Source organism: Watersipora subatra, chromosome 1, assembly GCF_963576615.1.
Source record: "Watersipora subatra chromosome 1, tzWatSuba1.1, whole genome shotgun sequence".
NCBI classification, from domain to species: Eukaryota; Metazoa; Bryozoa; class Gymnolaemata; order Cheilostomatida; family Watersiporidae; genus Watersipora; species Watersipora subatra.
The window spans coordinates 49,046,243-49,073,087 of record NC_088708.1 but is presented as its reverse complement, the minus strand read 5'-3'; the positions used below and the strand labels follow the sequence as shown (position 1 = coordinate 49,073,087).

At 34.3% G+C, this 26,845-nt stretch overlaps 2 protein-coding genes across 2 annotated transcripts in view; both read left to right on the top strand.

The window, feature by feature from the left end:
- LOC137388456 (focadhesin-like) overlaps positions 1 to 9,724 on the top strand; it is a 107,279-nt gene extending 97,555 nt beyond the window's left edge. The window contains exons 32-35 of the mRNA XM_068074945.1: positions 5,112 to 5,290; positions 7,909 to 8,026; positions 8,404 to 8,550; positions 9,422 to 9,724. Of these exons, the coding sequence (XP_067931046.1) occupies positions 5,112 to 5,290; positions 7,909 to 8,026; positions 8,404 to 8,550; positions 9,422 to 9,490 (513 nt within the window). The 3' untranslated portion in view covers positions 9,491 to 9,724. The remainder of the gene's footprint in view (positions 1 to 5,111; positions 5,291 to 7,908; positions 8,027 to 8,403; positions 8,551 to 9,421) is intronic.
- Positions 9,725 to 10,634: 910 nt separating this feature from the next.
- Positions 10,635 to 26,806, top strand: LOC137388451 (leucine-rich repeat neuronal protein 1-like). Its single transcript, XM_068074938.1, has 5 exons — positions 10,635 to 11,786; positions 12,932 to 13,157; positions 15,433 to 15,593; positions 18,663 to 18,843; positions 26,451 to 26,806. The coding sequence occupies exons 1-5, from the start codon at positions 10,635 to 10,637 to the stop codon at positions 26,804 to 26,806; spliced, it is 2,076 nt and encodes a 691-aa protein (XP_067931039.1).
- The last annotated feature ends 39 nt before the right edge of the window (positions 26,807 to 26,845 follow it).

Below are 26,845 nucleotides of genomic sequence, written 5' to 3'. Positions count from 1 at the left end.
CTACAATAACAATAAAAGATGATTCGGTAATGATACAATTAATACAAACTGAGAAAATAAAATAAAATTTCTGAATATGTTGAATTAATAATAGCGATTCTTGCATAAAAGTGTGTGGGTATAAAAAGGTTACTGTTCCACCTGAAGCTATCCATCAATTCTTTGAATTCGACGATGCTAAAAAATATGACAGAATATGTTAGCATTTTGTAGGTGAATTTTATTAGAACAATGTCTGCCAAAAGTGGTTGAATAAAAAAATAGTATTCATAATAAAGATCGGAAACTAATCAAGTAATAATAACAGTGATAGGAAAATGAATAATGTTTAAACTTCAAATACGATACTCAAATTATGTTTAGAAGAATGCAAATTGAAATAATAACGACTATGAAACAAACTTTAAAAAACTGATATTATAAACTTCAAAAGTTATAAGAAGTTTATAAATGTAATAAGAGAATGTAAATTTATATATCTGTATATATATACATTTCTCAAAGTATGTAAATGTATGTAAATATAAAAGAGTGAGGAATAACTGATACTTGTATCTTACATGATAAATCTTACAGTAATCTTACGAATGTTTGTTGTAAAATGTGAAATTAATTACGAAAAACTAATTGGTTAGGTTTAAAAGGAAAGATGTGTAAGCTAATACACCTAGCTGTACAACCTGGCATTGCCCGGGTAATAAAAAAGTGTGGACAGAAAATTGATTTGTATTTAACATATAACAACATTTGCCATTCTACCTAAATACAAATGTAAAGGTTTTCAAACTTAGTCAAACAACTTTTAAACTTCATATCATGAGAAAAATGTTTCGTGCAGGTCAAATAAAAAAAAAACATAAAATGACTATAAAAGGGTTTAGACGTAAAAGTGAAATAATTAGCAAGTAATAGCTAAATTGAGTTTGTTTTGCTACGATTACAATAGGAGATGATTCGGTAGTGATACAGCTAATACAAACTGAGAAAACAAAATAAACATTCTGAATATGTTGAATTAATAATAACAATTATTGCATAGAAGTGTGTGTGTAAAAAAGTTACTGTTCCACCAACAGCTATCCATCAAAACTCTGAATACGATGATACTGGTACGACGATATGTAAAAGTGAGATATTGTAGTGTCTTTGTCTGATCGAAGGTGAGAGAATCTAGATTCTAGAGGCTATTCTTACTCAAGATAATACAATTGTCCGCGCGAAAAATATTAACATTTACAGTGATTTAGCAATTGAACCTTAAAGGTTGACTTGCAATAAAATTCACATTACAGTTATTTGGTATCAAAAGATTCACCATGTCTTACTCAGCTGCGTTGTAGGTGTCTAATATGTGGAAATGTGATTACAAGCTCCTAAGACCAAAAAAATCAGTTAATCGCCGCCATCACAAAACCGCCGTAGATTAGAATCTCTTTCCAAAATGGCTCAAATGGGACATAATTGTACAATATGGTTTTTGTTTACGCTTTCACGCAACCTCATTCGTTGAAATATTTTCACAAATATGTTTCACGCATTCCATAAAACCATGTCTATTGTTCTTACGCGTCTATTTTATCGTCATTGTAATGCTGTCACTTTCAGCACTGATATCTTATAACTTACCTTAAAAATTTGTATAATTTTTTAACATTAGCTCGAATGAGTATATATCATTGTCTGATAATCATAATGAGCCTGTTGGTCACCTGTGATACTCGAAAATCGCTGCAGAAATTATTTGCGAAGTATTGGGTCACATGATCAGATCACGACTATACGATTAGATTAGTCGTTTTCGACTAGACGATTAGTCGAAACAAAACTGTAAAGTAGCGAGCATCTATATTTGATACGGGGTCTTCGGTAAAACTCAAAGTGTTTGTCATAAACTAGTGCTACGAGAAGTTTTATATCAAGTCCTTTATTGGCCTTTCAATTTACGTGACAACATCACGTGACAAAACAATAACCAAATGTAATGACTACGTCAGAGAAATAAACTGATTCAGATCTACGGCGGTTTCGTGATGGCTGCAATCAACTGTTCGTTTTTGAGCTTTTAAGAGCTTGTAATCACATTCCTATATATTTTGTACCTACAACACAGCAGAGTAAGACATGGTGAGTCTTTTGATAGCAAATAGCTGTAATGGGAATTTTTTTTCACGTCAACCTTTAAGAAAAGCTGGAAATACACGTTCACAAAAAAGGCATCAAGTTTCATAGAGTTAATAGAATTTAATCGCCAAATTCTAATATCGAGAGAGTCTATTGTCGATATCGGTTACCGACAACAAATTAGCCCTATACAGCGAGGCCAAAAAAGCATTGCGTGTCATAGAGCTAAAAAATTTCATAGAGTTGTAATTATTACGTCAGTTTTGTGTCAAAACGGGAAAACGATGAATAGGTTATGTCTAGGGGCGCACCAACCGGAGATTCTGGTTAATGCGCCCTAGTGGTGAAAGAAAAAACCACAGAATAGCCGCACCCTTATATAAGCCGCATGGCTCAAACCATCAGAAAAAAGTAGCGACTAATAGTCCGAAAAAAAGACGGTACTCTATAAGGTGGACAAACTCGCACACACACACACACGCACACACACACACACACACACACACACACACACAAATATACAGACAGATTTTTTGCCGTTTATATAGTAGATAATGATTCATGTGTTTTATACCACATAATGTGACATGTGTTCTATACCACATAATGTGACATGTGTTCTATACCACATAATGTGACCTGTGTTCTATACCACATAATGTGACATGTGTTCTATTATCTTTGTCACATTATATACCGCTTTCAGTTTTTACTGAGTTCAGCGCCTCAAGGTTAAAATATGACTTGGCTAATTATTAAAATCACTTCCTGAAGAGTTCTGCCATCTATTGGCTGTACATCTCTTACTAAATTGGGCAGGTTGTTGACAAATCGATATATGGTTTTTGGTCATGTGTTGCGTTGTTTGCATTTTAATAGAATTTAGAAATTTTAAAGTTTGATGGACAGTCTTAAATATTTTATTACTCAGTGTATTAGCAGCACAGCCTTTATCTCTCATTCTGTTTATAAATATGTTATCTAAACTTTTATTAGCTGTGTTCAATCAGCTATGTCTATGTGGTATGTCTGGCTGTTGAAGATCATATTATGGTGCTTGTCATTATATTCCTTAGATTATGTGTCTGAGAGCAAGCACAGCGATATTGTTGCTTATCGTCAGCCTTGCTGAGAGCTCAAGATAAGCTCAACTATCTTTCATCTAAAGAAGCACATGAATATACAAATATATATAAATATATATTAATATTTTTACTTATATAAAGATATATAAATATTAATATATATATATATATATACATACTATTATACGTATTATTTATATACATACTAGCAGTAAGCCTGGCACTGCCCGGGGATCTCTTCCATTATCAATCATATAACCTGCAGGAGGGTGTTTAAGAGGTTCTCAGGAACCGGACTGAGTTTTGAAGCCAAATAAATTTACTGACCAGGCAGAAGGCAGCGTAAGCGTGTCAAGTTTGGCTGAAATTGACCAAAAAGTATAAAAACGCGTATCATATACACGGACTAGCTGAGACATGTGTACATATATAAAAAAGTGGGATTTGTTAATGTAGATTTATATAAATAAATATATAAATTTATATATTTATATATTTTCATATGTATTTTTAAAAATATATGTTCATGTATATTTATGCGCTTTTTAAATATATATATACCTATGTGTATATAGTATATATATATATACTTTAGTATATATATAGTGTATGTATCTATATATATATTTCTCAAAATATGTCTGTCATTCCGGCTATAGTTATAGCGCACGCTGATTATTTTACCAATGCGACCACGCATTGGTAAAATAATCAGCATTGGGGTCAAGGCCAATTCTTCTCACACGGACAATTATATTATCTCGAGTGGGAATAGCTGCAACATTATCTCTCCGTTTGGTCAGACAAAGACATTTTACATTTGTTCTCATTTTTACATTTGTACGAGCATCATCGTATACAAGGTTTTGATAGGTAGCTGCTAGAACAGTAATCTTTTTTATACATACACACAATTCTATGTAACGAATTGTTATTAATAATTCAACATATTCAGGATTTTTATTATGTTTTCTCAGTTCGTATTTTTGTGTCATTACCAAATCATCTTTTATTGTAATCCTAGCAAAACCGCTTTAATTTAGCTATTACTTGCTAATTATTTCACATTTACATCTAAACCTTTTGTATACTCGCTTTCTTATTTTCTTAATTTAATTGACCTTTGCAAAACATTTTTCTCATGATATGTAGTTTAAAAGTTAGAATGGCAAATGTTACATGTTAAATACAAATAAATTTTTTGACCAGTCTTTTTTTATTACGCCCGCAACCCTGGGTTGTGCAGCTAGTATGTCTATATATACTAAAGGTATATGTGTATATGGTAAGGTAGTGTGTGTATACTACATACTAGTATATACTATATATATATGTTATATATAATATATATTATATATACATGTATACTATATATACTATAAATATGCTGTACAGTAAATATACTGTAAATTCTCAGTTGTCAAATAACCTTTTTACAACTCATATCCATGCTAAAATACCATTTCAATAACACATGCATTCCTTTCTAACCTTGTCGGTCTGTGTTCAATGTCTCATTCAGCTCTGAGAATTAATAGATGGGACGATGTGTTAAGTCAAAATGGCTGCAACTGTATATTTGACTAGCATAGCATTGCTGTTGGTGGATGACCTCATGTACATATAAGTTGAGGTAATTGAAAACTAGTAGTTAATGGTTCAATTCTCTCCTCCACAAGCTGTATAAAGGTTTTGGATTACAACATACACGCATATCAAATGAGCATGCATTGTTTCTCGAGGGAGATATCTCAAAGCCACCACAAATAATGTTATACGAAGTCCCACATTAAAGAAGGAAATGGCATATCGAAGAGTTTGAGCTAAACTCTTGGATGCTGTAGAGTATAGATATTCTCTTTTCTGGAGGTGTGCAATTATTGACATTGTGGTTCTACCTTCCAGATGTCAGCCATGGAAGGTGTCAGTCAGTGTTTACTCAGTTGTGAGGGTACTTTGATGGAACAACTCTTATCTGAGGTAAAAGATGGCGCATTGAGGTTACACTTGGCCACCAGACTTGTGGGCAGTAAATGCAGCATGGGAGCAGTGGTGAAAGAGATCGAGCAACTGATACCACATTGGTAAGTAAGTCATTTGTCACCTTTTTAACTTTTTACTGCAGTACTATTTTCTATGTAAATTTATCATTTGCTTCTGCATAATCTGAAAGAACATTTTTTTGTTTTGCTGTTTTCTTCAATTGTTCAATCACCAAGTATAATGTAAAGCAAAAGATGGTATATACTGCGTTATACGGAGTATAATATACATGCTATACAGTATATACTGCGTTATACGGAGTATAATATACATGTTATACAGTATATACTGCGTTATACGGAGTATAATATACATGTTATACAGTATATAGCATGTATATTATACTCCGTATAACATACATGCTATATACTGTATAACATGTATATTATACTCCGTATAACATACATGCTATATACTGTATAACATGTATATTATACTCCGTATAACATACATGCTATATACTGTATAACATGTATATTATACTCCGTATAACATACATGCTATATACTGTATAACATGTATATTATACTCCGTATAACATACATGCTATATACTGTATAACATGTATATTATACTCCGTATAACGCAGTATATACTGTATAACATGTATATTATACTCCGTATAACATACATGCTATATACGGTATAACATGTATATTATACTCCGTATAACATACATGCTATATACTGTATAACATGTATATTATACTCCGTATAACATACATGCTATATACTGTATAACATGTATATTATACTCCGTATAACATACATGCTATATACTGTATAACATGTATATTATACTCCGTATAACATACATGCTATATACTGTATAACATGTATATCTATATTTCTCAAAGTATGTCTGTCGTTTGTCTGCATTCAGGCTATAGATCTTAAAATCTTGATATTAATAATTTCGCTAAAGGAAGGATTCATACTCTCTACGAATGCTTGGACAAGGTTCGTATGCGTGCTCTCTACCACTGAGCACCCAAGATTTAGTAATCAGTTACGCTATTATATACCACATAATCCATGCGCGTGCTAATTATTTTAGCCTTAGGTTTTTCACCAAAGATTTTGAGATTTGGTCGTCTCGGAGCTCAAATATGAACTTGGCTCTCGACCAAATCGGAGCATGCGCATTGCAATTAACAAAGCTCCGGAAACGCATGGAAACATTCGCTAACAAACCAAGAAGCGTTTTACGATGCATAAATTCTTTACAAAAAGGGAGGAACCATTTGGGACGACATCTCCTCTACTGAAGAAATTTGTTAGGGAGATAACCCCTCCCGTCGAGTTACCCTTAATTGTTTTGGAGGAGGATTCTCCTTTAAAGATGTGAAGTAATCGTGCCATTGCTGTTTATATTTTCTTTTTCTTATGATTTCTGATGTAACTGATCTGTTGCATTTTTTACTTTTTCGTTATCAATTTTTGCATTTTTAGTATTGTATTTTAACCTTTAATGTTTTCGATGTTTTAAGAGCCAAACATACGAAATGTTTACTTTTGTTTTCTATTTCCATCATCATAAATAAAAAACCTTTTATTAAAATTAAACACGATCTATATCTACCCATTCTATTTATATTATGCAGTATGCATTACAGCTTATGGTGTAAAATGTTGAAAAAATATTTTATCGAAGTTGTTTTCTTGCCTTGGAACGTATTACATAATTTGCATAGTTTTATTTTAATGGGAAAAATTGTTTCGGATTTAGAACAACTTCGTTTTCGAACAACCTTACACGTCGCTGAAATTATGAAGTTTTAAATTTACAGTCGTTTGACAACCTTTACATTTGTTTTATTTATTTTTAATTTAGTTGTCCTGCACAAAACCTTTTCCTCATGATATGAAGTTTGAAAGTTACAGTTGTTTGAAAAAGTTTTAAAATCTTTACAGTTGTTTTTATTTTCTCTCATTTATTTCAATTACACAAAAAACTTTTCTCATGATATGTAGTTTAAAAGTTAGAGTGGCAAATATTGTTATATGGTAAATAAAAAAATATTATACTATAATATATAATATATAAAAATAAAATAGACTTTTTATTACCTTATTTGTTAAATAATTTTTTATTGTGATCATAGCTAAACAGATTATATTTAGCCAATACTTGCGAATTATTTTATATTTAAACAAATTTACATTTTTATTTTTCTTCCTAATTTATTTCAACAAAACACTTCTTTCATGATATGAAATTTAAAAGTTGTAGTTGTTTGAAAAAGCTTGAAAACCTTTACAGTTGTTCTCCTTTTCCTCTTAATTCATTTGAACTGCTTAAAAATATTTTCTCAGGGTATGAAGTTTAAAAGTTAGAATGATAATTGTTGTATATGGTATGTTACATAAAAATAAATTTTTTGTCAAAGACTTTTTTATTACTCAGGCAACGCTGGGTAGTACAGCTAGCATGTATATATATACACACATATATACCATGTATAGTATACCCTGTGTGGCTTATCCATTATATGTAGTATATAGAATTTAATATATATGTTATTCATGATATATCAGTAAAGTTGAGAGGAGAATTCGCTGGTTAACTTGACATATCCAAACAGCTCTCTGATATTTTGTGGCCTTAGTAAAATAGAAATCTTTCATACATACACGTCTAATTATTTGTACCTTTTAGTGACAGGAAATGGCTACTGAAGAGTACACTTCCCTGTTGGAAAGTTTTGGCAAGTAGCCAAGCTTTAGACATATTTGTAAAGATGCAGTCCGCTATCATTGGCTCAAAGGATGAGCAGGTGAGTGTTACAGTTTAGCCTACTTATGCTATATGAATACTTTACTAAGATGTACACTTGACTGACGAAAGAGGTACTTACTGGTCTAGAGTGAATATCACCTGCTTAATTTGAATCTTTGCTAGATAGATTACTTTCATGTTTGCTTTTAACAATAACTGGAGTTGTGCTCTGCTTTGTCTAAATAAATATTTTAAACTAGGGTTGTCTGATCCTACAGTTCATAGGCTCCTTGGCAGTAAGAATAGTAAAATTCAGATTTGCTAACTTATTTCATATTCTCATAGGAATATATACTAGATTCGCAATTGGCTATCCGTCACCTTTAGATCTTCTCGCAGAAAAATCAGACAAACCTGACCTTGATGCTATTTTAGTATGTCGCTGCTTGGCTGGACATACTCACCACAGCTGTCATATCATGGGCTAAAGGGAGGCAGCAGTACAGCCACCTCAACACACTCCTTCACTACTATGTGTCCAAGCTGATGTCTGATAAGCTTTGGAACCAACTGGAGAATGCGGTACGTATGACTCATAGATCAACTAGATGTTGAGGTTTACGCAGTATGTTAATGTTATGGGATTTGAGTACATGATTGCTGCAGTCAAATCTCTAGCTTGGATTGATCCAAATTCAGGGTTGGATAATAAAATTGATAACGGAACGATCAATACCGATAACGAATCAAGTATTTAAGCAAGTTTATTGTTTTTTAAAGCTCCTTGTGAATGAGACAAAATGTCTACAAGAAAAAGGTAGGAAATGTATAACCGCCAAAAAACAATCACCATATCTCATTGGTCAATTAGCAGCGACAGATCACTTCAACCTAGTGCAGAATGGTTATAACTGGTGCAGACAGTACCTACCACCGCATGCTGAGCTCTCAAACAATTGTTCTAACCAGTTTCAAACTACAAAAGTTGCCTAGTGCCAAAATACCTTAGGAGTTGTTGTCTCTCTAATTATTCGATTGATATCGAGAAATATGTTTTAGCATGTTCTGTATGGTTATGTTTTGTAAGGATCTAATGAATGAAAATATAGCATTCAAGTTGTGTTTTTCTACTAATAAAATATATTATGTATTAGGAAAAATTTGTTTTAAATAATTAGCCTAAGAAACTGCCACAAACACATCACCTTCTTATGAGATGTTAAAAATACAAAAATACATTTTTAGGTTTACTATGAATAAACGATTGCCCATTCAGTCCGATGTGTGATCTTGTTGGGTTGCCGTGCAAAGAATGATATACGTAGTTCTGTGCACCTGTGCTTTCTGTTGCCATCTGTTTCACCTTTGTACTGTTTTTGCCAGTTTCGTTTTAACTAATCTCATTAAATCACACAATATGGTCTCATAACTTCATTCATTGGATTGTTTGTAGACTCTTTCCTGGCTCACTTCTTTAGAGGGGAGCGCCGGTAACGCCTGGCTTAGTAATACATCTTCATAATCAGGAATCCCAAGCTAACAAGTTCTTGCATAATTGGTTGGATAATTTTGTATTTTTATATAGAAACTTGTATAATTAGATGGTTTTGTTATAATTTTTTCACCAAAGTTTGTTACTATTCCTTATGAGCAGAAGTCAGTATAAATGTAGTGATGTTAGTGGAATCTCATGTTTATTCTCTTGTTCTCGAGTTTATCAGCACACTATTTGATATTCACTAACAAATAAACCATATCCTGCAGTTGCGCCAACAATAATTTAATAGCCCCTTTGCGAGAGCAGAGATAAATAATTATTCACACTTTGTGTCTGTTATGCCTGCGATAAACACTGATGGCTGATGTACAGTTGTTATGCTATGCTACGAATGCCGTCTACATACAAGCACATACACTTAGATGTACATACACGCAGATAACCAACAAATATCTAGCCGAAGTCAACACTGTTTGTAACTGCGAAGGTTGCAGCTAATTTAACTAGATTATGTGTCCACTTTCATAGGTGGAGGTTGAAAGACTTCCAAGCTCAATGTAGAGCTACTTTTTTTCTTAATCATGGTATAAGCAAAATCCAGCTTTTATGATATAGGCGGGCTATTTTAGCTAAGCATAATATTTGATAATTACATCACGGAGAGGATTACTCAGCGAATCCTGCTGGTAAAGCTGAAACTGCAGTAGCATAAACTTTCAAGACAAGCCTTATGTATGAGATGTACACGCGATTCGTTCTGAAGATTCACTGGTGTACTCCTTATTACAGCTTAGGAAGGTTATTTATCTTCTATGGGCATGAAACCCTTCCTTTCCACTCGTACCGTTACAGCATTATTGATTTTCATGGTTGGTCCCTCGAAAACAAACACTAGTCTTAATTATTGATCTCTAAGCATAACGCAAATCTTGTTTGATGTTTCAGCTTTTAACTAATTACATTAGTGGAGACAAGGGCACTAATTTCTGTAACATATGGCATTCTATGCGCCAGCATGAAACAGGTGACCGGTGCTGCTTGATATCGCTTAACTGCTACTGATATGTATTATATTCGTTGGCTGCTCGTATCTCTTACTTTTGTGTTAGACAAAGATTTCGCTTTTGCGAGGATTTGCTCGAGCAATTGCAACTGTTCGTCGGAATTAATGCCAGAGTTGGGTTCTGGTTTGTACTACGTTCTTAGCTGCTCAGATGGTGGTTTTTACGGTCTTTCAAATGTGTCTAACGTGGATGTATTTTACTACAGAGCTTCCGAGTCATCGGGGAACATGGACTCAGATATCCTGGATGAATTCAGTGACCTAAAATATTTAGAGATCGATGGTGGAGTGAGAACTTTAGCGTTTGTTCCTCCGATACCTTCACTTAAGATACTAAGCCTTATCTACACAAGCATCACATATCTGTCTAATAATGCTTTGTCGAATATTTCGAGGATTCTGATGTCACTGTCTTTAACCTTTAGCGAGATTGAAGTCATAAGTGAGGAAGCATTCGCCGGGCTCACTGACCTCCTCCACCTTGATCTCTCACACAACAGAATGGAGAAGGTTTACACGTCGCGGCATCTAACAAATCTGCAGTCATTAGATTTGTCTTTTAACTTTATCCGCAGCGTGTCGTCATCTGATTTTTCTGGTTTTCATTCACTTCTTCAGCTTAACTTAGATGGCAACATTATTAGCAGTTTATCCTACTTGGAATTTCCAAGCTCCGGCTTTGCTCTGTCTATAAAAGCGAATCCGCTCCAAAACATATCTTGGCTAGGCAAAAGCATTCGTAGACTCCAATCTTTGGAGTTAAGTGGGACTCTTCTACTCGCCGTCTCTAAGAATACTTTTACCAACACTTATTTCGATTCTCTAAAAATAACAAATTGCGGTAAACTACGGTTAGTTGAAGCTCAGGCCTTTATCAACATCACCGTTACAAATCTAACTATTTCAAATAATCCATCACTAGAATTCATAGATTCTGCAGCTTTTAAAGACATTCACAGCATCAAACATCTGGATCTCTCTTCCAATAGACTTCATCTCATACCGGAGGAGCTTTCGCTACTTCCTCTGTTGAAGCATATTTCTGTGCTTAACAATTCACTTTATTGTGACTGTAACATGAACTGGATGTTTACTCCGAAGGTAAAGATTATAATAGAGTCAGCAAACAGCTCGGCACTTTGTGCTGCCGGTGATGAGACGAGGCGTGCCCAGTCAATTTGTCTACCAAGTGTAGTCTTTCGCTCCCCAAATGCTACGGTTATCGATGAAGGGTCGTCAGCCCTGCTACGGTGTAAGGTAGGTCTTGCTAAGATCTGTCTGTTGTTCTCACAACATTTCTTATAGAGAGTAGTCGTGGTCTAGTGGTCTAGCGCGCTTGACCTACGAACAACAGGCTGCGGTTCAATTCCCAAAAAATCTATTGATGGTGACAGGAGTGACATCCAACCTTAAATAGCTCAGTGCTGCTGAACATGTCTCCAGGTGTTGAAGTTTTCTTCTCATAGGACTTCAACGTGTCCAGCTAAGATCACATCATGCGTTGTTGGTGTAACAATACTTTTAAATGAACAGCCTCTGCTTCCAGTAACCTAAGCAGACGTCATACTGAATCTTTGAGGGATTTTTCACACGCATTATGCTGCATGGCTGATGTTTCCATTTTTAGTTTGAATTCCTAAACCTAACAGAACCTTTATATACAACTTTACAATATGTTTTACAAATTGATATGTTTATTCATGTTTGTTCAAATTTTATGTTTTAAGTTCTCAATTATTTTATGATGTATATAGACTCTAGTTACATGATCTGTGGTGATTCACATTTCATTAAAATTTATTAATGCTGTAAACAGGCATTGTAGCCTATAACATCTTTCTATATAGGTTGCTAATTATTTTGATTAAGTGATGTAACATTCTGTCAGCTTTTGTGTTGAAAGCATTCTGAACTTAAATGAGTATTTGTGTATAAAAAGCAGCTCACCTGATGTTAAGCACTTCAAACCCCTCATGATTGATTCATCAAAGGAGATTATAAATAGTTTTATAAAGGTTATATTGGAATGCATTGAAATTTGTTCGTTTAATATTTGAAATTGATTTCCTCTTTTGTTTATCTTTTAGCAAAAATATTGATTATCTATAAGTACAGCAACTTTGATGATTTGCTAAAATGTTTGATTATTTCATCACAAAGTCTAACCTGTCTTTGATGCCAAACTTCTATCACAAACAAAGACATTTTTACCGCTGACTGTGGATTCATCTTTAAGATCGGCACTGCAAAAATTTGGCCTATATTATGAAACCCTCTCTCCAGTGTTGGAATACAGGCTAACGTTAGAGTAGTCCGCTTACCTGAGCAGCTAATTACCTCGCTGTTTGCCTGCTATGTTGATCACAGGTGAATTTCTATCTCTGTTTATAAATATCTAACAGGTTGGAGGTGTGCCGCCACCAGAGGTTGTTTGGCTCTATGGCAACTACCCAATACCATCTGGTACTACAATCAAAACTGTAAATGGAGATTTGGAGATTTCACAAACTAGGCCATCATATGCGGGGGTCTATAAGTGCGTTGCCACAAACGCAGAAGGAATTGTTTCTGAAACATTTTACCTCGGAGTGAAAAAGGATAATGCAAGAATTATTATATTAAAAACAGGTAAGTTGATTTTTGTTGAAGATCTGTTCTCTTAAAATAGCAAGATTTTAAATAAAATTTCACCCTCGATAGGATGTTGAACTAACCTACATGGTAACATATCTCTTCATAGAATTAAATTTACTTTATCCAATCAAATTTCAAATAAAGATTTGTTTATCTAGCTGTTTGACTAGCCCTGGTAACTATGGTAACATATATTTCTGATTTTTTTGTTCTTAAAGGCTTTAGTAACTTTTTATCTTCTGCAACAATTGATAAATACCTTTATATTGTCACCAGTAAATGTGAAGTAGAGAATTTTGTTACGTTGTGTAACAATTAAATTTTACCAGCTCTGTTCTTCTCATGAGATAAGAGACTTTTAGACAGATAAATTATTGTTTGACACGAAGCAGAAGCTTTCAAATTGCTCTGACAAATCTATGATAGAGCAGACAAAGACATCTGTATTCAGTATTGAAACTGATTCAACACTTATATCTCTGAAACTAGAGGTTTAATGACAGCTTTTGGTTGTACAAATGGTACAACCAAAATTGTATAAATGGTACCTGTACAAACTTGAACAGGTACAAATTTCTGCATGTACAATTTTGTGCGGGTACAATTGATACCCTTATAAAATTTGTACAGGGACCAATTTGTACCTGTACAAACTTTGTATCAACCTGTACAAAATTTGATCAAAAACCTGTACCAAGTTTCTATTCAAAAATTTAATGTTTAGTACAGTTTTTTCATTTTTGGTATTGGATTTTACAGTTCACTTTCAAAGGTTGAAAGTAATTGACTCATTTTATATTGCGAGAGAAAAAATACAAGTGAGATTATATAACAAGGTTTCTGATTTGAGTTTCCAAAGACTTACTCCCCGGCATTGAACTATACAATGTTCAGAACCGCTGACAAGTAGAAGTATATAGGCCTAAAGTTCTCCAAATACAATCGTGTTCAAATAATAGCAATTCAAGCAAAACCAAACAAAAGGCACGGAGCAAAAGTGAAAACAACTAAAATTAAAACACAATCTACACACAAATGAAGACATAAGCAAGAAAACAATCATTATAGGTGTTTACAGATAATATACAATTAGTAATTGTATATTATCTGTGCATTATCTATTACAAAGGAAATGTCTAAGCAAAACAACACACAAAACAATAACAAATGCTAACAATAAGATCATGTGGTCAAAATGTCATCATCTGTGAAAATAAGCAAAACCACCCGTGATTGAGCATACATGCTTGCAAACTTGAAGGAAAATCAATAGATTGTAACATTAGTTGGGTAATAATAACACAAGTGCAGACAATCAACAACAAAACAAGATGTTAAAAACTTTTCTATCAAAAAAATCAAACGCGTAGTCGTCTTCTTCTTCGTGCTCAGAGTTACCTAGAGCAGTCACCAGCGATCCAATTTACACCATTTTTAATAGTTAATTTGGGAAATAAGATTAGGGCAACTAGGCCAAGCTGGAACTGATGTCTGGTTACAGTAGCCAAGACATCTACACATAATGACACTTTGACACGACCAGCGTTCGAGCCGTTAATACAGACTCTATACATCACAGCCGATAGCAGACTGTGTATATACACGTGCAACCCTTTGATCCAAGCTGTCTAAACTACTAAAGAAGAGTTTTTATACTTGAATAAATCTATTATAGTATCGTAGTATGTCTCACACGCTAATTAAATTTTGACTGACTCTCAAATGCAAAAACAAAGATTTATGTTAGTGAGCAGAAACAAGCTCAACATATGATTGGCGGTTATGAGCAGTTGAAACTTCTAGGTCAAAATGACAGTTATTTTTTTAAAGAACAAACACTATTTACCGGTACATATACAGTATAAAAATTTGGCTACATTTTTGTAAAACGTTAATAGAGACGAGAAGAGAGTTAATAACAAAATAAAGAACCAATGAATACTCCTTCCTATTAATCAATAATGTGAAGGTATACAATACATGGAAGAATATACCAGAAGAATGTTGAAAACTAAACTTGCAGACACATTCATAGCAGTAAAAATCTGCACCATTTTTATCTTGATAAGCAAAACTTACATCTAAAATACTCTTAGTCAAATGCTGATCGACCTAGAAATCAGCTGTGCTTCACCTTTTGACCTGAAGCACAAACTTTCCAATTTGAAAGATTGTGAAGTCTCACCTTAAACTAATCCTATAAAGAATGTATATTATATAACATCGAATTGATCACTAATTAACTAAACCTAATGTATCTACTTATTAGGCAAAGACTATGTGGAGGTTTCTTGGAGGACATCAAACCCTCTCAAGCGTTACAAAGCTATTCTCATAGACACACGAAACAACAACCAGACCTCTTATGCCATCAAACAGTTCACAAGGTCTCGTCACTCCCAAAGTGGTTATATCATCTCCGGTCTGAAGGTTTGTAGGGACATTCACATTTTTTAAAAATTCTAAAATATGTTTAAGCCAAAATGGTTTATACATCGATATGGTTAGATACTGTAAGTTCTCATGAGCTAAAAGATTTAGAAAATAGTAGTTACACAGTCTATTTTTAGGATAGATGGGAGTATGTTACATTCTAAACAATAAGCTATATGCAGCATACTAGTTTTCAGAGTTAACATGAAAAAATCAAATAATTTAAATTGTTGGTTTAGATCATAAATTAAACTAGAAATTCCCCTCTCATACAGCCCATGACCAAAGTGATATTGGAAAAAAGAAAGGTTACTGATGGTTGAGAAATGCAATATTAGCAGTCAAATGGCACTGCAATGCAATAGGATAACTGCAATGGTAGCTGCAATGGTAGCTGTAATGTACTGGATGTTTTTATATACAACAAACAGTAATAATGAAAGGAAAAGATTATATGTTTATATCTCTCCCCCTGCAATTGGAGAAATGCAATATTAGAAGTAAAATGCACTGATATTATTAGAATAACCAATATCATTAATATAGTAATACAGTGATAATAGAAAACCAATCATGCTAGTTTTTTGCATATGCAGTATACTATCCTCTGATTGTTGTAAGTTGTTCACATCCATTTGTGAACTTCCAACGATTCACATATTCATTTAGATCTTAGAGAGTAGTTTGACCTTTTGACTTAGACTAGGATATAAGATGATCTAATGCTCAACAAGCAAAGTTTAGTCAAATGGCCAACTTTTATATAACTGGTACTATCAGCGTTTGATGGGTAATATCACAGATTCAGCTGTTAAACTATTCAATGCAATGAGTAACATTTATTCCGGTTGTAGTGTGTTCTTTCATGCTGCCCCACAATTTGTTTTGCTATGTTTATGGTAGTATAGTTAAGTAGGTTCAATTGGTATAATATGTGAAGTTTAAAAAGTTCTCGAAACAAACAGGAAATTCCATGTTTGTCTAATAAGAGATGCAAGACACTTGTTTGATTACAGTTGCATTCTTGTTGTGTAAGTCAAGCTTTACTTGTCACGCTGCCTGCAGGGTAGCTACCTTAAAGGTCGACTTGCAACAAAATTCACATTACAGTTATTTGGTATCAAAAGATTCACCATGTCTTACTCTGCTGTGTTGTAGGTGCAAAATATGTGAAAATGTGATTACAAGCTCTTAAAAGCTTAAAAATGAAAAGCCGCCGCAGATTCGAATCAGTTAATTTCTCTGACGTTGTCATTACATTTGGTTGTTGTTTTGTCACGTGATGTTCTCACGTGAATTGAAAGGCCAATAAAAAGCTCGATATAAAACTTCTCGTAGCACTAGTTTATAACAAACACTTCGAGTTTTACCAAAGACCCCGTATCAAATATTGATGCTCGCTACTTTACAGTTTTGTTTCGGCTTGATCTAATCGTCTAGTCGTAATCTGATCATGCTACCCAATACTTTGCAAATAATTTCTGCAGCACTTTTCGATTATCACAGGTGACCAACAGGCTCGTCATGATTATCATCGTTCGAGCTAAGGTCAAAAAATTAAACGAGTTTTTACGGTAAGTTATAAGATATTACTGCTGAAAGTGACAGCATTACAATGACGATAAAACAGACGCACGCGTAAGAACAATAGACATAGTTTTATTGAATGCGTGAAGTATATTTGTGAAAATATTTCGACGAATGAGGTTGCATGAAAGTGTAAAAAGAAGCCATCGCATTCAACTACATCCCATTTGAGCTGTTATGGAATGAGAATCCAAACTACGGCGGTCTTGTGTGGCTGCAATTAACTGTTCGTTTTTGAGCTTTTAAGAGCTTGTAATCACATTCCCACATATTTTGCACCTACAACACAACAGAGTAAGACAGGGTGAATTTTTTGATACCAAATAACTGTAATGTGAATTTTGTTGCAAGTCCACCTTTAAAACCTCTATTTGAAAGCACCCTATTGTACAACCATTCCTTCTATAGTAGTGTTTTATTAGAGGTGACTTTCAAATAGAGAGCGGCGCTGTATTTTTTGACTTGCTCATCAAAATTTTGGGAAGATAAATTTAACTTGTTTTCAGGCAAAACGATGCAAATGTCGTTGCAAAATATGATACACTCTCTCGGGCAGATCAAAATTAATGTCATCGGCCTCAGCATTTTTGCTAAACCATTTTTTACGTACATCGAAGTATCAGACTGAATTGAACAAGGACCTACTTTGATTATGATTTATTAGCAGGATACAGTTATTAATTATTTTTATAGTGTCGTTTTCTAAATTTAAAAAAACATCATAAATCTTTGAAGTTAGAAAATAAAGTAACGCTTTTAAGTTTTAAAGATAAGTTTTAACATTTTGAAATTAAAATACGCTATAACAATGACTGCTATTACGTTGTACGGTGTTTCTAAAGTGTATTTTCATCATTCATCAAAACACTTTCAAGTCTTCAAGTAAAATTGTAAACTACATTAGGGAAGAATCTGAAAACAATAGATATAATTTAGACCTTAGTAACTTCGAGTCAGAGTGTAGTTCTGATGATTATGACGATCGATTTTTGCAGGTACGCCATCACTAAAATCATGACAACTACTACAGCAACCACCAAAGAATTAATTGATATTCATGTAACCGAGTCATTATTAGTACTATTTTGTGGACACTTTTCTACTGAACACTTTTTATTATGGGTTCATAAAGATCCAAGGATGTCAAAGTGGTGGGCATTTAGAGGTGGCGTTCAATTAAAGGATGGGGCTGATTTTCAACCCTTCTATAGTGGCATCTCAATAGAGGTTTTATGGTGGTAGTTTAATTTGGGATCTGCTTCTAGTTCATTAGCTACTAAATACATATTTCACATCATATGAACCAGAATGACATCACCATCAATACATTTCATGCAACAGCAAATATCTTTACATGAGTTGACGTTAAAGTAGCACTTAATTTTGATATTAAGAAATTCTCATAAGAAGTGTGTATTTCTGAGTTAGTGTCTGATATGGGTGTTTCTGCTAGCTACCTTCACCTTCCCTTTCTTGTAGAGTGGCACCACCTACAGAGTATGTTTAGCTTATGAAGATCAGGAGTGGGCTGACAGTGAGAAGTGTGAGACATTCACAACTAGTGAGAGCTCCTCTGTGACCCCTCGGGGTATAACGGATTACAGTCTATATGGAATAATTATAGCTACAATAATCAGCATTCTCTTCATCTGTATTATTGGTAAGTGGACACTGTTGCCTTTATTAAAGACTGGCTGTACTACTTGGGGTTGCCCAAGTAATAAAAAAGTGCGGTAATTAAACTTGCGGTTGCAATCTCCGTGAGTTCAAATCCATCGTACTGCTGAATTTCAAATTCCAAGATTTTAATAGCTATAGTTTGACGATTACCTATCCTCAGTTATATCAGCTGTAGGATTCTGTATTATTAGTGGAACAACTGGCCAGCACTTGAATGCCGTGAACTAGTGCTGCCATGGATCAAATTCAAGGACATTGTGCAAAAGTAAATCTCTTTAGCTATATTTTTTAATTTGCTAAGGATCCGGCTTAGGAAAAAACATGTTTTTATAAGAAAGTCAGCTTTTTTCGATTTAAATCAATTTTCTTTTCGACTTTGATGTCTAGTCATGACTTTTTGATAAATTTGATTTTTTTGCTCGTTTTTGCTCATGAGAATTGTCTATATTGCACATCAGAATGTTGGTGAACCTTTTTAATATTAGTGACTCACATGCTTTAATTTGTTAAATTCATTTTATTTCTTGCATTTAACAATGATAATAATAATAATAATAATAATAACAATCGTATAAAATAATAAAGTGTAAACTACATGTAGGCTAGTAAAGTAGAGCTACTAGCGGTTTCACACAAAGTACGAATGACAGCCAAAGACATGAAAAGACACTATGAAATACTTAAGCACATTCTTCCTTGGGGCGATCGATGTTTTTGGTCACATGATAAAGATTGACTCTTTTTTATTAACATTGAAAGCTAGCATTCTTCTTAAAACAACTTTAGAGTCGTACAGAGTGAGAAATTTTTGTTTTATATAAAACAGTGCTCTCGGGCTAGATAATCTTTTTTCAGTCTTGGCTAGCGGGAAAAAACGTTTTGATTTATATGTCGATCTTTCAATTTTGGCTAAAGAATGATACACGTTAAAGATGTTACATGTGTTCGCACTTCCTTGCATTTTCATCAACCATAATTGGGACAAGAGAGCATTTACTGAAAGCATTTTAGAATTTCAATGGCTTTGCTTCTGGACATAAAAATGGGTTTTCTTCGAGGCAAGAAACACTTTTGAATGAAATTTTCAACCAGGTTGCTGGTGGGCTCTTTGACTTCCATAACGGTAAATTTGAATTTTACCGAATATATGAATACGCTAGCTAGCTACGTTAGCTAGCATATATTTGGTATACGAATATGTGCTCTAGCTACAACATAAATTTTGTGAAACTTGAAAAATTAATTTGTTTGTTATGCAAAACAAGCTGATGTTTTTTAGCATTGTAATTCCTGAAGTTTCAGTGACAGTGTAACAAAAGCTGTGAGCGTCCCTCTGACAGCAGGAGGATTAAAGCACATCACATTGCTATACAATTTTGCATTAAATAGGAGGTTTCTTTTTCTGTCTTTTTATTTGTAAACAAGAATTTGTTTAAAAATCTTTATATTTAACTCTACAAGTATTAATATAACATGTAAATTTTTTAGTTAAAATAGCAAAGAGAAAGCCTCTCCTTCTTTGTGACATCACTGATAAATCTTTTTAGATAAAATTGTTAAATATAGTAGATAAAATTGGCAGATCTAAACTAACATCAGCTCTTATTCAGGCCTCGCATTAATCATGGCTTGATATTTGCAGTCTCTCTTTCAGTTGTAATCTGTTTTATTTGTAATAACATAAATAAATAGATATAAAATTATAGTAAGTAAAGGGTGTTCCCAACCAGGGAGGAATTTCCCCCTAGAAGGTAATTTTGAATATAAAAAGAGGAAACAGAGAGGTGTCTGATTTGTTAAATTTTTAATTTATGTGCTGTGGTGCCGTGTGAGTTTGGGTTTCATCATTTAACATTTTGGTTTTATCTATAACACTAGTTGCTAATAATGAGCTACTAGTCAGAACCCAGATATATGAGAACACACCCATCTAGATTTTGATTGGATAGTACCAGTAAGTTAACCTAGTCATAAACCAATTCACCGTCATGCCGAAGGTCATGTATTGTTGTGTGTTGTATGTGTGCTGAATAAAAATTAATAATATGTTGTTATATGTGCATTTAATTATATACAATAAAACGGGATTATAATTTGTATCAGTTGTTTTTAGTTTTGTGAGTTAAATGTGCGGGGAATCAAATTTATGAAAAGGGGGGAGCTGAATGAAAAAGGTTGGTAACCCCTGAGTTAGTAAGTGACAACTGAAGTACAAAATCAATTTATAATCGCATATTAAGAAGCTATCAAGGTCAGATCAATGTGAGATAAAGACCACTTTCTAACAACGTGTCCAGATACAAGCAAATTATAGCTAAATATGCTCATTGGTCATAGTTTTCCACTGATTGATGCACTGCTTACAGTGTATATACATACATATATACAGAGCTATAAATCGTGTTCATTTGAGTTATCTAGAAAATTTAGCTTAAAGTTTTTCCCAAAAATCTTACTAATGATAACAATCTCAAATTTTCTAGCTAATCAGTTGTGTTGAAAGATCATTAACCCTGAATCACATGTCTCCTCCAGCTATACAGTAACTAGAGGCGCTTTTGAATTTCCTACGCTCACCCTATGTGACTGACAGAGAAATTACTCTATGGAAGTCCCGTGAATGAATCTAATAAAATACATGTATATTTATCATACGCCAAACTCGTTTGTTATTATGCAAGCATTTAGCTATTATAATAGCCTACAAACATTGAAGTATTTGTAAAGTTTTCAGGCTGCAGCGTTGCTATTGCATCACCACACATGCTTGTTATCCACTGTCGACAGACCCTGCACAATTCGGTGATCATGTAATTTAATCAAGGAGAAAGCTACCCCACATTTTTCCTAAAATTCTGAGAATTGCACGAAAGGAATTTGAACACGTCACATGTACTCGTACCATGGTGATGAGATGGCCATGGCACATTCATTACTATTTTAAATATAAAGACTTTTTGTAAAATCATATGTAGAAATTTCTTAACAACCCTGTTTTTATCTACGAGAAGCTGAGATGAAAATCCTCCATCTTGTGTTACATTGAAAGCTACAGTTTAAGTAAGGCTCTACCAAAGCCTAAGATATAACCTTGTGTTATGAGTGCAGAGCCCAATGCGTATATTTAAAAGCAATAATTTGTGTTTCTCAAAAATTTGCTCCGTAAAAAATTACTACGGACTAAAATAGAGTTGTCTGTCCTGTAACTGGCCTTGCAAATAATGTAGTCCTTTTCGCTCTGTCAGGCCTTCTTGATTATTAATGATGGAGGTTATTTGATTAGCAATATTTTTACATTTACAAATGCAATAAAAAACTGATCTGAAATGTTTTTGCAAGTGTTATTACAGGCTCAAAGGCTGGATATTGCTAATATAGCCATTTAGTTATATATATATACCAGCCCGAAGGCTCGCACCTTGCAGATCTCTTGAGGGCTGTCAGACAGGCGGACAAACATAAATGCTTGCCAATTTTGTCGAAAATAGTCGAGTGTTCCAAATTAAGAAACAGGAATGAATAGCCTGCAGTCATGACGTACTCAAGTATAGATCGATGCTAATGGAATGAGTTATAGTACCCTCTATAGCACTGCAAACATGACTGTCCTTATCAGTGCCAATCACCTTCACTACCACTCAGTGCCACTTGGAGTTCAGCTATTCTTTTATGTAATTAAACCATTTTCTATGCATCTAATTGGTTCACCTAGAATCAGTAAAAAGACTGATGATTGGCTCGAAATGCTACAGGAATAAACCATAAAAATATATTAGTAATATTATATACAATATATATTTACAATCAGTGGTGAGCCACAGAATAACAGCACCTTGCGTGGTGTGGCCCACATTGCCCACATTATTGCCTACAGCTATCCATACTATTAGTAATAAAACTTCTTATATAGTAAAGGGCCGCTGGTTAAAACAGTTTACACTGCTTGTTCTGTGTTGTTAACAAGGCAGCTAATATTGCTATTTCCACACATGAATCACTGTGAAACCATGAATTTTCTCCAATTAAGTGAGATTGTCAACATTTTGTGTCTATTTTCACAGGAAAATTATATGGCATGGTGGTTGAGCAATCTAAAGGCTGGTTCACACTATATCACCGTATCTCGGCGTTGATGCCACAATACTTCGGTGATCGTCGATGATAACCATATTCACACTATCACAACCCATCCGCGTTTTCATCAGGAAATACTCCGTGACGTAGTGTTTTCATTTATTTTTTTTAATTTTCACGAAGAAAACTCTTTGTTTTCGCGTGCTGGAATCACAAATGATTCTCGCAGCGACTATCATAAACGGATATGAATAAACCACGCAAGTCGCGACCACGAATTACCATCGCCGAAATGGTTCACATTTGAAAGGCAGTCGTCGATGCTCGGCGAAATATCGGGAAAGTTTGACAACTGCAAACCCAACGTGTCCGCGATGCTTGGTCGATGCTATCAATTCACGGTTCACATAATTGCCGATCAACGCCGAAAGGGAAACGCTGACAAACAGCGATATAGTGTGAACCGGCCTTTAAGAGGGAACTGTGAATGTATGTTAAAATTATATAAATCCCACTTTGTGTGCGTGTGTGCGTGTGTGCGTGGTATGTGTAGTGTGTGCGTGGTATGTGTAGTGTGTGCGTGGTATGTGTAGTGTGTGCGTGGTGTGTAGTGTGTAGTGTGTGCGTGGTGTGTGTGCGTGGTGTGTGAACACTGAGTAAACAATGCGTTCTACATTTTTGGGCCAATTTCATTTAAACATCACATGCATATGCTCAGTGCCTTTTGCCAGGTCACCAACATTATTTGGTTCTTCAAAAACACTTATCAATATGTATATTTCTCAAAATTTGTCTGTGTTTGTCTACGTCTTGTGCATGTCCAACTATAACTATTAAAATCTTGGAATTTAAATTCTGCAGTCTGATGGACTTGAACACACAGAGATTGCTATCATAAGTTTAAAAACCAGGCACTCTACCACTGAGCCATACAAGGCATAATGATCTAAAACGTTATTGTATACCATATGGCGCATGCACACGCTAATTATTTTAGCATTGCGACCACGCGTTACGATGCTCCTGTTAAGAAATATTTTGGCCCTAAGTATATGAAACATGATGCTTCTTCGTCTTTCTTTCGGTACGGCCAATTTATTCCGCCCCATGATATCAACAATAATTTATTTCGAACTTAGAATTTGGTGATTTGTGTACTGATTATATATGTTATTAAAAGATATACGTTGATCACCATGGCGAGTTCAGCCTTATCAGTTGTGGTAAAAACTGCTCACAAACAGATAAATGATAAAATTTTCGTTAAACAATTGAAGTTTACTAAAATACTTACTAAAACTTTCTTAAAGTACGTGTTTAGTAAACTAAATTCATTTAAGTTAGATTCAATGTTTATGTTACACGTCTGTCTCGAAAGTGAGAACTCTCCTCGTAGTATCTTGTAATGTTATACTATCTTGCAGATCTTAATCACAAAATGCACTAAAGTCATTGTAGGTACCTATAGTTACTAAGGTTAACATATTGTTTTGTTAATCATTTTCAATGATGATGATTTTTACCAGAAGGTGAATGCATTAGATAATTACTATGAGTTTTTATACCACTCTATGTACGTCTATAGCCTACGATATTTTTGCATACCAACACTGGCATGCGAAATCTGGCATACCAATCTTTGGTTGCCAACGCTGAAACGAATTAAAATCGCATAATTGTGCACTAAACAATTCTTCATTGTAATCGTAGCAAAACTAACTTTATTTAGCCATTACTTGCTAATGATTTCACATTCACATACTTTACATTTTTATTTTTTCTCCTAATTTTTTTTAACAAAACACTTCCTTTAAGTTATCAAATTTAAAACTTTTTTCTCTTATTTTATTTCAACTACACAAAATATTTGTCGCATCTGTAGTTTGAATGTTAAAATGGCAAATGTTGTTATATGTTAAATACAAATCAAGTTTCTGTCAAAGATTTTTTTATTACTTGGGTAATGCTGGGTAGTACAGCTAGTCTGATTAGGAACTCAAAAATGCACTTTCTCATACATTAAGGCTACCATCCTCAATGAACACGTTCATAAATTGTTTTTGTAAAAACAGTGTAGGAATAATGTAGCAATTTGCATTGAAGATCTACAATCTGACGGAAAATCCTGAAAAAATCCACAGTTCCGGGCTTACTGATTAGAGTAAATTATTATATCTATGAGTCTTCCGTGAGTTGGTTACTAGCTTAAGTCTATTATAGTCAGCTCTCAAGTACTATATATTTATGACTGTGCTGAGTTTGACGAGTAATTCATGTCGAGTGTTGCTCAAATATTCTTAAAATAAAATATTTTTTTAGTTTGTATTCCCAGGTTCATGTAACGCCTCCAATGATAGCACAAGTCTTTCAAACAGCCATTACTAATACTGTCTTCAGCCTTTTAAATAAAGATACCTGCTTGGCACCAGTGCTGTTTGATTCTAACAATATAACCCACTGTTCATGACCTAGGGCTAATGTTGTGAGCTTTACAGAAGTAGACAGGTGGTGTCAGGTAGATTGAAGTATTGTCAAGTGGTGTCATGTATTAACAAGGGGAGCCATATAGTATCAGGAAATGCCAGATAATGAAGTGGTTTCAAAGAGGCATCTGATACTAAAAGCTTCCGTGCTGTAAAAGTGACTTTTATATTCTTGAGGGTAGACATTCACTACTCCAGACAGAAGATCAACTATGCTAGGGTGTAAAAAGTTCAGAGCAAACAATATAAGACATGGTGGAGTTGGTTAAAGCTATGTACAAGGCTATAAGCCCAGAAAAGAGATAAATTTTATTATTTTATGAGCCATTCAGAGTATCAGGTAATTGCAAAGCAAGTATGAAGCAGAATTTAGCAAGATTTTCCTCAAACTGGCATACTATACCACTAGCGCATATTTTAGGTGAAGGTTTCCAAATATCTAAACACTAAGGTGTGTATGAAATGTTAAAACCCCTTTTTCTGGCTAAATAATGTTCATTGGTGATGGTATCTCACCTCTTGTTAGTTAACCTTCAATTCTCATGGTGTTAGCCTAAACTGCCATCATTGGCTACATAATTATAATGGTGGCTCGAATTTTAATTGGCTAGCTAGATGTTATGTCAGGTTGCCATGGATTGGTTAGCCAATCACTTCATTTCTTAGATAATTTTGTTAAATAAATAAATACCTAATTTATTTTCGATACATATACTCATAACTGACGAAGGGACTGACGGTATCCTCACTGCTAGCTAGTTAATTGAGCAATGTGATGGATTGACACCCCAGCACAAGTCTGTGTATGGTATGGTAGCTTGCATTGGGCAAACATGAGCAGTTATTGTTCGTGTATCTAAAACCCCAGCACATCCCTTTTTATTTGTGCCTTATGGTTATGGCCTACGCTGTTGAGTGGGACATACAATGACAAGCTATATGAAAGTATCTTATACACGGTCTTTCTAAGCAAACTGTCATGACCCCATCCTAACGCTACCAGTACATGTCACACGCTGGCTCTTTGCAGTTTGTGTGTGTATCACATCTCGCAACTACGCCTCCAGAAGGCAAAAGCAACTGAGAGAGGGGGTTGTCTCGGAGAGTTCTTATGGCCTAATGACCTCAAGCTTCAGCCAGAGGAGCGGTATATCAGCCCTATATGACAACCCTGGCACTAGTTTCACTCCTGTCTCACACATGAGTAGAAGTGGTTCCTACTACAAATACAGACGAGCCGGCGGGTCATCTGCACACACTCCAACTACTCCAACTGTATGTTTTGTTCCTGAGCTACAAATAAATGGTGAACCTGAAATGGTACGAATACTGAAGCGCACCATGAGTGACCCACAATTATTATCGTCTCCTACTGAGATATGCTGAAATTCATCAGGAGTCACGGTATGTGTAAGACACTCAGTA

Bases quoted from the DNA above. Each gene is read 5' to 3' on its own strand.
- LOC137388451 (XM_068074938.1), top strand. From the start codon at position 10,635: ATGCCAGAGTTGGGTTCTGGTTTGTACTACGTTCTTAGCTGCTCAGAT. The intron at 13,158-15,432 runs GTAAGTTGATTT...TCTACTTATTAG, and splicing joins AATTATTATATTAAAAACAG to GCAAAGACTATGTGGAGGTT. The intron at 15,594-18,662 runs GTTTGTAGGGAC...CCTTTCTTGTAG, and splicing joins ATATCATCTCCGGTCTGAAG to AGTGGCACCACCTACAGAGT.